Source organism: Rhinolophus sinicus, linkage group LG03 (genome assembly GCF_036562045.2).
Source record: "Rhinolophus sinicus isolate RSC01 linkage group LG03, ASM3656204v1, whole genome shotgun sequence".
NCBI classification, from domain to species: domain Eukaryota; kingdom Metazoa; phylum Chordata; class Mammalia; order Chiroptera; family Rhinolophidae; genus Rhinolophus; species Rhinolophus sinicus.
The window spans coordinates 55,899,670-55,912,522 of record NC_133753.1 but is presented as its reverse complement, the minus strand read 5'-3'; the positions used below and the strand labels follow the sequence as shown (position 1 = coordinate 55,912,522).

The window sequence follows — 12,853 nt, the reverse complement described above, 5'->3', positions numbered from 1 at the left end:
AAATACAAAATATTATCCAAGAATTCTATGAAGAACTATATGCCACCAAATTTAATAACCTAGAAGAAATGGACAAGTTCTTAGAAACATATAGCCTTCCTAGGCTGAACCATGAAGAATTGGAAAATCTAAACAGACCGATCACCAGTAACAAAACTGAATCAGTCATCCAAAACTTTCCCAAAAGCAAAAGTCCGGAACCAGATGGCTTCATTAGTGAATTCTACCAAACCTTCAAAGAGGATCTAATACCAATCCTGCTCAAACTCTTCCAAAAAATTGAAGAAGAGACAGTACTCCCTAACTCATTTTATGAGGCCAACATTACCCTGATACCAAACTCTGGTAAGGACAACACAAAAAAAGAAAACTACAGACCAATAACTCTGATGAATACAGATGCACTAATCCTAAACAAAATTCTAGCAAATCAAATGCAACAATGCATTAAAAAGATTATTCATCATGACCAAGTGGGGTTCATCCCAGGGGCACAAGGATGGTTCAACATACGCAAATCCATCAATGTAATACATCACATAAACAAAATAAAGTACAAAAATCATATGATTGTATCAATTGATGCAGAAAGAGCATTTGACAAGATACAACATCCATTTATGATTAAAACACTTCATAAAATAAGGTATAGTAGGAAAACACCTTAACATAATAAAGGCCATATATGAGAAACCCTCAGCTAATCTCATAATTAATCGTGAAAAACCGAAGCCCTTTGCTCCACGTTCAGGAACACGACAGGGCTGTCCCCTATCACCTCTGCTTTTCAACATAGTGTAGGAAGTCCTCGCCAGAGCAATCAGGCAAGACAAAGAAATAAAAGGCATCCAAATTGGGAATGAAGAAGTTAAATTGTCACTCTTTGCAGATGACATGATGCTATATATAGAAAACCCTAAGGACTCCACCAAAGCTATTAGAAACAATCAACGAGTACAGTAAAGTTGCTGGCTACAAAATCAACACACAAAGGTCCATTGCATTCCTATATACTAACAATGAAATCTCAGAAAAAGAAATACAAAAAACAATTCCTTTTGCAATTACAGCAAAAAGAATAAAATACCTAGGGACAAACTTAACCAAGGATGTGAAAGACCTATATGCTGAAAACTATAAGACAATTTTAAAAGAAATTGAAGAAGACACAAAGAAATGGAAAGACATTCTGTACTCATGGATTGGAAGAATCAACATAGTTAAAATGGCCATATTTGCACAAAGCAATATACAGATTTAATGCAATCCCCATCAAAATCCCAATGGCATTTCTTAAAGAAATACAACAAAAAATCATCAGATTTATTTGGAACCACAAAAGACCCCGAATAGCCAAAGCAATCCTAAGAAAAAAGAACAATACTGGAGGTATCACACTCCCCGACTTTAGCTTGTACTACAGGGCAACAATGGTCAAAACAGCATGGTATTAGCAGAAAAACAGACACATAGACCAATTGACTAGAACTGAGAACCCAGAAATAAAACCACATAAATATGGACAGATAATTTTTGACAAAGAAGCAAAAAACATACAATGGAGAAAGACAGACTGTTCAATAAATGGTGCTGGCAGAACTGGAAAGCCGCATGCAAAAGAATGAAACTGGACGAATATCTGTCACCGTGTACCTAAATTAATTCAAAATGGATCAAAGACTTAAGCATAAGACCTGACACAATAAACTGCATAGAAGAAAACATAGGTACTAAACTTATGCACCTTGGGTTCAAAGAGCATTGTATGAATTTGACTCCAAAGACAATGGAAGTAAAAGCTAAAATAAATGAATGGGACTTTATGAAACTTAAAAGCTTCTGCTCAGCAAAAGAAACCATCGACAAAATAAAGAGGCAACCAACTGAATGGGAGATTTTTGCAAATAGTGCCTCCGATAAGGGGCTAATATCCAAAATATACAAGGAATTCATGCAACTCAACAACAAAAAGCAACCCAACTGAAAAATGGGCAGAGGACCTGAAGAGACATTTCTCCAAAGAGGACATAAATGGCAAATAGACATATGAAAAAATGCTCAACATCACTAATCGTCAGAGAAATGTAAATAAAAACCACAATTATCACCTCACCCGAGTTAGAATGGCCATCATCAACAAGACAAATAGTAACAAGTGTTGGAGAGGCTGTGGAGAAAAAGGAATCCTCATACACTATTGGTGGGAATGCAGATTGGTGTAGCCGCTATGGAAGGCAGTGTGGAGGTTCCTCAAAAAATTACAAATAGAATTGCCGTATGACCCAGCAGTCTCTCTCCTGGATATCTACCAAAAAAATCTGAAAAAACATCCATAAAGACAAGTGTGCTCCAATGTTCACTGCAGCTTTATTTACGGTGGCCAAGACATGGAAGCAACCAAAATGTCCTTGGATAGACAAGTGGATAAAGAAGTTGTGGTATATATACACAATGGAATACTATTCGGCAGTAAGATGAAACAGGACCATTTGTGACAACATGGATGGATCTTGAGATTATAATGTTAAGCAAAATAAGTCAGACAGAAAAAGCAGAGAACCATATGATTTCACTGATATCTGGTATATAAACCAAAAACAACAAAAGAACAAGACAATCAAATGAGAAACAAAAACTCATAGATACAGACAATAGTTTAGTGGTTACCAGAGGGTGAGGGGAGTGGTAGATGAGGGTAAAGGGGATCAAATATATGGTGATGGAAGGAGAACTGACTCTGGGTGGTGAACACACAATGGGATTTATAGATGATGTAATACAGAATTGTTCACCTGAAATCTATGTAACTTTACTAACATTTGTCACCTCAGTAAACTTTTATTAAAAAAAAAAAAAAAGAAATGTTCATATTACCCAAAGCAATCTACAGACTCAATGAAATCCCTATAAAAATATCAATGGCATTTTTCTTATAACTAGAACAAATCCTGAAGATAATAGGGAACCACAAAAGACCCTGAAAAGCCAAAGCAATCTTGTGAAAGAAGAACGAAGTTGGAGGACTTCCGGAAAAATGGCGGCGTGAGGTGAGGCTCTGTAAAGCTCCCCTGGAATTTACAAAGAATCGAACAACAAAAACTCCACAAAGGACTCCCTGCACAGCAGACAGGCAAGACGAAGAGGCCCACTACCGACTGAAATCACCTACAGCTGGGAGATTCGCACGAGTGGAGGGAGGAGGAAAGGGAGAAGCGCGCGGAGACGGAGCCGCGCGGGCGCAGGACGCAGACCCAGCTCAGTGCTCCGAGCTCGCTGCTTCCCGGAACTACCGCAGCTGCGGGAGAGGGAAGAACTCAGACTACTAGGGCTCCACCAGGGCTCCACAGGGCTGAGGGGACAGCATTTAACACGGCTGAACCCAACGCTCACGGCAGAGACCTCGGAGAAAAGACTGAGGGAAAAAGGCTGAAAACGGTGGTTTAAGCCCGCACTGCCGAGCAGAGAACGGAGCCTTAGGCACTGAGACTAGCCGCCCCCTCCCTCCCCTCCCAGAGCTCGCCCCGCCCCCTCCTGCCCGGTGCTAGAAGCGAAACAGTAGCAGTGTCAGATCAAAAGAAAAGAAAATTTGCTGTTTTGAGAACTGTGGACTGCAACCACAAATTCACAGCCCAACTAGTTCTGGCAAAGGGGAGAGAGCTGTGGAAGCAGGACCGGCTGTGGTGGTGGTCTTTGCCATTGCTCTGGGCCACCTCTCACAGCTCACCCCGCCCCTGGCCCCACCTATCTGGGCGGATCCCTGCAGGAGTAAACAGAACTGCTGAAACACATGGGCTCTGAATCAGGAGCTGGAAGAGCTTTGGAACATCAAAAGCTCTCCGCATACCCACCGGGACACTGCGCCCTGTGACCTATACGAACTATTAACAGAGGAGAAGCCCGTTTCCCAGGGAATCCCCCCATTGTGTGAGAAGTTGGAATAGTGCAGAGAAAACATAGCACTACCGTGTGGGAGAAGAAAAATAAGTTGCAGTTGGAGAAATAATAAAACATTCTACCAACAAGTACTGGCAAACAAAAGAAAGACCGCTTTCTATCAACCTGTTGCAGAAGTCACTCCTGTAGATGTCTAGGAAGAGAAATAGTAAACCAGTAATCGCCATGAATAACCAAGGCAACAAGATAGCTCAGAAAGAAAGTGAAAAATCTCCAGAGAAGGCACTTAAAGATACAGAAATATGTGACTTAAATGACAGAGAATTCAAGATTGCAGTTCTGAAAAACTCAACGAGATACAAGAAAACACAGATAGGCAGTTAAATGAACTCAGAAACTCAATCAAAGAACAGCATGAGCATTTTACGAAAGAGATTGAAATTTTAAAAAGGAACCAAATAGAATTTCTGGAGATTAAGAACTCAATAGAAGAAATTAAGAATGAAATAACCAGCTTAGGTAGTAGAGTTGACCAGATGGAGGAAAGAATCAGTGACATCGAAGATAGAAACCTGGAAATGACACAGATAGAAGAAAGAGACTTGAGACTTAAAAGAAATGAAAGAACTTACAAGAACTTTCTGACTCCATCAGAAAGAGCAATATAAGAATAATGGGCATACCAGAAGGAGAAGAAAGAGAGAAGGAACAGAGAATATATTCAAACAAATTGTCGATGAGAACTTCCCAAATTTGTGGACAGAACTGGACCCTCGAATCCAAGAAGCAAATAGAACACCTAGTTACCTCAATCCCAACAGGCCTTCTCCAAGGCACATTGTATTGAAGCTGTCTAAAATCAACGACAAAGAAAGAATCCTCAAGGCAGCCAGGGAAAAGAAGACGGTAACTTACAAAGGAAAGCCCATTAGATTATCATCAGATTTTTCAGCAGAAACTCTACAAGCCAGGAGGAAGTGGAACCAAATATTCAAACTATTGAAAGAGAGAAATCATGAGCCAAGAATAATATATCCAGCAAAGATATCCTTTAGATATGAAGGAGGAATAAAGACCTTTCCAGACATACAGAAGCTGAGGGAATTTTGTAATACACGACCTGCACTACAAGAAATACTAAAGGAGGCTATTCGACCACCATCAACAGGGACAATTTGTGGCAACCAAAACTCAAAAAGGGGGAGAGTAAAGGCCTGAAACAGAATATGGGAATGGAGAAAGTAAGCGTGCTGAAGAAAATGGAATACTCTAAATATCAAACTTTCTTTTACATAAACTTAAGGGTAACCACTCAAAAAAAATCCAGAACTGAAATATATACTGAAATAAAAGAAGAAACAGAGGGAAACATCATAGAATACCACCACACAGAAATAATAGACAACAACAAAAGGCAAAGAAACAATGGAGACACAGCCTTACCAGAAAACTAAAGATAGAATGACAGGAAATCCTCACATATCAATAATCACCCTAAATGTAAATGGACTGAACTCACCAATAAAAAGGCACAGAGTAGCAGATTGGATCAAAAAACTAAACCCAACCATATGCTGTCTCCAAGAGACACATCTCAGCTACAAGGACAAGCATAGACTCAAAGTGAAAGGGTGGAAATTGACACTCCAAGCAAATGGTACCCAGAGAAAATCAGGTGTAGCCATAATGATATCAGATGAAACAGACTTCAAGGTGAAAAAGATAACAAGAGACAAAGATGGACATTTCATAATGGTGAAGGGACTGTACAACAAGAAGACATAACAGTCATCAATATTTATGCCCCCAATCAGGACCCAACCAAATACACCAAGCAACTACTAACAGAACTAAAGGGAGAAATTGACCAAAACACAATCATACTAGGGGACTTAAATACAACATTGACAGCTATGGATAGATCATCCAAACAGAAAATAAATAACGAAATAGTAGCCCTAAATGACACATTAGATGAAATGGACATAATTGACATTTATAGAGCACTTCATCCTAAAACATCAGACTATACATTCTTTTCTAGTGTACATGGAACATTCTCAAGGATAGACCATATAGTGTGACATAAAATCAGTCTCAACAAATTTAAGAAGACTGAAATCATACCATGCATATTCTCTGATCACAAGGCTTTGAAATTGGATATCAACTGTAAAAAGAAAGCGGGGAAAAACACAAATACATGGAGACTAAACAACATACTTTTAAAGAAGGACTGGGTCAAAGAAGAAATTAGAGGAGAGATCAAAAGATACATAGAAACAAATGACAATGAAAATACATCCTACCAAAATTTTTGGGATGCAGCAAAAGCAGTTTTAAGAGGGAAATTTATCTCATTACAGGCCTATCTCAAGAAACAAGAAAACTCCCAAATAAATAACCTCATGTTACACCTTAAAGAACTAGAAAAAGAAGAACAAGTAAAACCCAAGGTCAGCAGAAGAAAGGAAATAACAAAAATTAGAGCAGAACTAAATGAAATAGAGAACAAAAGACAATAGAAAAATTAATGTGACAAAGAGCTGGTTCTTTGAAAAGATTAACAAAATTGACAAACCCTTGGCTAGACTTACTAAGATAAAAGAGAGAAGACACTGATTAACAAAATCAGAAACGTAAAAGGGAAGTTATCACGGACACCACAGAAATACAAAGGATCATCCAAGAATACTATGAAGGACTATATGCCACCAAATTCAACAACCTAGAAGAAATGGACAAGTTCTTAGAAACATATAGCCTTCCAAGGCTGAACCATGAAGAACTGGAAAATCTAAACAGACCGATCACCAGTAACTAAATTGAATCAGTCATCCAAAACCTTCCCAAAAGCAAAAGTCCGGGACCAGATGGCTTCACTAGTGAATTCTACCAAACCTTCAAAGAGGATCTAATACCAATTCTGCACAAACTCTTCCAAAAATTGAAGAAGAGACAGTACTCCCTAACTCATTTTATGAGGCCAACATTACCCTGATACCAAAACCTGGTAAGGACAGCACAAAAAAAGAAAACTACAGACCAATATCTCTGATGAATACCGATGCAAAAATCCTAAATAAAATTCTAGCAAATCGAATACAACAATGCATTAAAAAGATTATTCATCACGACCAAGGGGGTTCATCCCCGGGGCACAAGGATGGTTCAACATACGCAAATCCATCAATGTGATACATCACATAAACAAAATAAAGGACAAAAATCATATGATTATATCAATTGATGCAGAAAAAGCATTTGACAAGATACAACATCCATTTATGATTAAAACACTTAATAAAATGGGTATAGAAGGAAAATACCTTAACTAATAAAGGCCATATATGACAAGCCCTCTGCTAATCTCATAATTAATGGAGAAAAAATGAAGCCCTTTGCTCTACGTTCAGGAACACGACAGGGATGTCCCCTATCACCTCTGCTTTTCAACATAGTGTTGGAAGTCCTTGCCAGAGCAATCAGGCAAGAGAAAGAAATAAAAGGCATCCAAATTGGGAATGAAGAAGTTAAATTATCACTCTTTGCAGATGACATGATGCTATATATAGAAAACCCTAAAGACTCCACCAAAAAGCTATTAGAAACAATCAACGAATACAGTAAAGTTGCTGGCTACAAAATCAACGCACAAAAGTCCATTGCCTTCCTATATACTAACAATGAAATCTGAGAAAAAGAAATACAAAAAACAATTCCTTTTGCAATTGCAGCAAAAAGAATAAAATACCTAGGAATAAACTTAACCAAGGATGTGAAAGACCTATATGCTGAAAACTATAAGACATTTTTGAAAGAAATTGAAGAAGACACAAAGAAATGGAAAGACATTCCGTGCTCATGGATTGGAAGAATCAACATAGTTAAAATGGCCATATTACCCAAAGCAATATACAGATTCAATGCAATCCCCATCAAAATCCCAACGGCATATTTTAAAGAAATAGAACAAAAAATCATCAGATTTGTTTGGAACCACAAAAGACCCCGAATAGCCAAAGCAATCTTAAGAAAAAAGAACAATACTGGAGGTATCACACTCCCTGACTTTAGCTTGTACTACAGGGCCACAATAATCAAAACAGCATGGTATTGGCAGAAAAACAGACACATAGACCAATGGAATAGAATTGAGAACCCAGAAATAAAACCACATAAATATGGACAGATAATTTTTGACAAAGAAGCTAAAAACATACAATGGAGCAAAGACAGCCTCTTCAATAAATGGTGCTGGGAGAATTGGATAGCCACGTGCAAAAGAATGAAACTGGACTGCTATTTGTCACCATGTACCAAAGTTAATTCAAAATGGATCAAAGACTTAAGCATAAGACCTGACACAATAAACTGCATAGAAGAAAACATAGGTACTAAACTTATGGACCTTGGGTTCAAAGAGCATTTTATGAACTTGACTCCAAAGGCAATGGAAGTAAAAGCTAAAATAAACGAATGGGACTACATGAAACTTAAAAGCTTCTGCACAGCAAAAGAAACCATTGACAAAATAAAGAGGCCACCAACTGAATGGGAGAAGATTTTTGCAAACAGTGCCTCCGATAAGGGGCTAGTATCCAGAATATACAAGGAACTCATGCAACTCAACAACAAAAAACAAACAACCCAATTGAAAAATGGGCAGAGGACTTGAAGAGACATTTCTCCAAAGAGGACATACAAATGGCAAATAGACATATGAAAAAATGCTCAACATCACTAATCATCAGAGAAATGCAAATAAAAACCACAATGAGATATCACCACACCCCAGTCAGAATGTTGATCATCAACAAGACAAATAGTAACAAATGTTGGAGAGGCTGTGGAGAAAAAGGAACCCTCATACACTGTTGGTGAGAATGCAGACTGGTGCAGCCTTTATGGAAGGCAGTGTGGAGGTTCCTCAAAAAATTACGAATAGAATTGCCATATGACCCAGCAATCCCTCTCCTGGGTATCTACCAAAAAAATCTGAAAACATTTAGAGATCAAGACACGTGTGCTCCAATGTTCATTGCAGCTTTGTTTACGGTGGCCAAGACATGGAAACAACCAAAATGTCCTTCGATAGATGAATGGATGAAGAAGTTGTGGTATATATACACAATGGAATACTATTCGGTGGTAAGAAAAGATGATATAGGAACATTTGTGACAACATGGATGGATCTTGAGAGTGTAATGCTGAGCGAAATAAGTCAGACAGAAAAAGCAGAGAACCATGTGATTTCACTGATACGTGGTATATAAACCAAAAGCAACAAAAGAACAAGACAAACAAATGAGAAACAGAAACTCATAGACACAGACAATGGTTTGGTGGTTGCCAGAGAGTAAGGGGGGTGGGGGGTGGGGAGTGGGAGATGAGGGTAAGGGGGATCGAATATATAGTGATGGAAGGAGAACTGACTCTGTGTGATGAACACACAATGGGATTTATAGATGATGTAATACAGAATTGTACACCTGAAATCTATGTAATTTTACTAACAATTGTCACCCCAATAAATTTAATAAAATAAAATTAAAAAAAAAAAAAGAACGAAGTTGGAGGTCTCACAGTACCTGATATCAAACTATACTATAAGGCTATAGTAATCAAAACAGCATGGTATTGGCATAAAGACACACAGATCAATGGATCAGAACAGAAAACACAGAAACAAACCCATCACCTATATGACACAACTCTACAACAAAGGAGACAAGAATTTACATTGGGGTAAATAGCAAATAGCACCATGTTTCCCATTTAATGAAATGCAGTTTCAAATTTTACAATTCTTTGGAGCAACAAGCCTTTAGACTCCCATTTTCCCCACTCTCAGAAGAGCCACTTATGCCTTTGTCCTAACACCTTTGAGTACTTGTCAGGAGTTAAAACACCGGCTGAATCATCACCACAGGACTCCTTATACGAATGCTGCTGGAAATGTCTCAGAAGGTGCTTTGTTTTATTCTTTCACATCTCAAATTCACTTGGCTGGTCCTAGTAAGTAGGAAGAAATGGGTTAACAATTTGGGAACTCACGAAAATTTTGTCCACAAATAGGTCAAGATCATTGCTGCAAATCATGGCAGAAGAACCTGGACCAGCAGTCTTCTCCAAGATAGTATCAGTGCAGGTATGAAGAAGTGACAAAAACCTTCCTAGAAGGAGGAAGCAGAAGAGAAATTAGATTGCTTCAGAATGCTCAAAATACACAGGAGATTCAAGATGAAACTGTAAGATAACTCCTGGATTTAAAAAGTAAAAAAAAAGAAATACTGACCAATAGGCAACCTGTAATGAGGAACCTTTGATGAGTTGGGATTTGTAAGAGGTAGTCCAACATGGTGGATAGATGGACATAGGGACACTTCACTTTGTCATTTAGATGGCAGGAATACTCATCTTTTAACTCACTTCTTTCAAAATCCAAGAGGAAGAAAGACTACTACAAATTTACCTTGTTTTATTGCGCTTTGCTTTGTTGCACTTCACAGGTGCTGCTTTCATTTCCCCTTTTTACACAAATTGAAGACAAGACCCTCCACCAGCAAAAAGATGACGACTTGCTTCACTGTGGTGGTCTGGAACCAAACCTGCAAGATCTCTGAATTATGTTCTTTCCTGAGCATATCGTGTTCTTTCCTGAGCAAAGGAGAGGAGATGACACTTGGGAAACTGTCAGATCACTAGGTTGAAAGTTATCACCTGAAACAAAGCAAGCAGCTCCATTCAGAAAAATGGAGAGGAAGGGAATTTCAGTCCAGACCCTAGCATTTTAACTGCATCTGGCAGAGCAGTGTCCTGTTTACTCAAATTGGAACATGTTAGCTTCTTAATGTTAAAAGAGTATTTCTTAGCTAAGATTGATTAGCTAAAAGATGAGAACAGAAACAATGCTCCCCCCCCCCCCCATCAATTTCCTCCTTAAGTGCAGAAAGCCTTTAGGGGCCAAATGGCTCAAGTGGGGTTCTTAAGAGTTCACAGGCCTAGATGGTTGAAGACCAACACACACACACACCCACCCACCACCAAGAATGGTAACACTTCAAACTGTGGAGTTGATGCTAACACTTCAAACTGTTCATACAAAGTTCTGGTTCAGATACTACCTCTCCTCCACAAACGGAACCCAATTCATCACCTCAGGTCTAACAGGAATCTGCCAACAGGAGGCTACATTTCTTGCAGTGTCTCCCCTAGTTCCTTGGATTTTTTTTTATTTTTTTTTAAGGCTAGTTGTAATAGTTTGGCTGTATTTATTCTACAATCTGGGCCACGGCAGTGGTTGATTCAACTCCAGTAAAAAAGAGAAAAAAGAGACAGAGGTCTGGCTCAGAACCCAAGTCAAGCTACACTCTTCCTGAAAGGTGGTGGGCTTTCCTTGACCATAGATGGGTGTATCAGCTGCAGGCTAAGGGCCTGCCCCTGGAACCTAAACCAGAGATCAATGACCTACAGCTGAAAGCCAGGGCGGCGGCTATCTCCCAGTCGAGGGCTGGGAGCAGTGGAGTAGAAGGAACCTTGAGTCAGCACCACCACCCGTTGCCCGTGTCTCCCCAACACCTGTGTCTCCCGCTCTTCCTGAGCGGTGTGGGGCCGGGACAAGAGGGGTGGCTTTTCATTCTAACGTTTTAGGCTGGTGCTCTCCAGCCTGCAGAGCTGTGGGGTAAATGAGTCTGAGTCTCTCCAAAGGTGCATTTAATCCGCGGAGGAGAAAGAATCCACCTGGCCCGCACCACCCCATTGCTGACTTTACCAGTCATCTCTACATGAGCTCTACGTGAGCAAAGCATCCAGACCTAACGAGCGTGCATCCTAAAACCCGGGAGGGCGGGCAAGTGCAAACCCAAGTCATGCGGCGGTTCTTCAGAACCGCGTAATAAGAGAGTCTTCTAGAAAGGCCGGTTTCTCCAAGCCTGACTCCGCCAAAAGAGGAGACCGCTGGAATTCACACTCAACGTCCCAGCGCTGCTGAAACGAATGTGCCCACGGGGCTGGCGCCACTAGGTCGCCGGGTGCCCGTCGCACGGGCGCGTCCCGGGATGCCCGCCCCGCCAGTCCCTCCCGGGTTCCCTTGCCCCGCACAGCAAGGCCACCAGGCTTTGGCAGTCCCGGTAAATGTCGGCCTCCCATTCCTTCAGTCCCTGCCTGTGGCCTGGCGGCGGTTTCTCCAGCTGCGTCCCCGCGAAACTAATACGCGCCACCACATGGCCCCACCTGGGAACGCGGCGGTCGTGGAGAATCTCCTGCGCCACCTGTTCCACTAGCACGACGCGATTTCCCTGATATCCGCAGTAGCAGGACCAGACGAGCTGATAATGCCTCTGTACCTGGGCGGCCACGGAGCGCAGCACGGCGGCCCTGGGCGCGGACGGTGGCAGCGTGGCAATGCTGGGTCCCCCGGGCGCAGTACTCCAGGGAGTCAGTTGGCAGCCGCGCAGGGCGCAACCTCAACGCGTCCGCCATGACCAAATCTCTGCTGGAGGGTCCCGGCCCAGACCTGCTTTCTGGGCCCAGCCGCGCCTCCGCCGGGGGAGGAGTTACTCGGCCCCGCCCTGCGCGGACCGTTTTTCTAGGTCCGAAGAGGGGCCTTTGATGGGAATCCCACCTGCACCTGTGCGGGTCCCGAAAACGAGGCCCAGCAGTGGGCAGGTGTTCACGTGGAAATCAGGGTCAGAGTGAAACTCTTTGGGGTTAACTCTCGGCCTGGGGACTAAGAACCTGGAGAAGACAGTCTGAGAAGTTCGGTTAGACATTTCCCTTAAGTAGAGGTTGACAAAGGCTACACACAAGCCTCCACTGGGGGCTTCCTTGCGAGGATCATGAGCCCTTCAATTGCAGGGAAGCATCCAGGTGTGAGTGGAGATACTTTTCTTTGGGTCTGACATATGTAGCAGGAAACAGGATAATGCTGTGGGCTGCTAGAGTGCCCATATTGGC

At 41.2% G+C, this 12,853-nt stretch overlaps 1 protein-coding gene across 1 annotated transcript in view; it reads right to left on the bottom strand.

The window, feature by feature from the left end:
* Positions 1-12,534, bottom strand: part of BCL2L10 (BCL2 like 10) — an 88,133-nt gene extending 75,599 nt beyond the window's left edge. Inside the window, 5 exon segments of the mRNA XM_074329183.1 lie at positions 9,953-10,071; positions 10,371-10,389; positions 10,507-10,555; positions 12,131-12,312; positions 12,314-12,534. Coding sequence (XP_074185284.1) covers positions 9,953-10,071; positions 10,371-10,389; positions 10,507-10,555; positions 12,131-12,312; positions 12,314-12,379 — 435 coding nt within the window. The 5' untranslated portion in view covers positions 12,380-12,534.
* Positions 12,535-12,853: the final 319 nt, after the last annotated feature.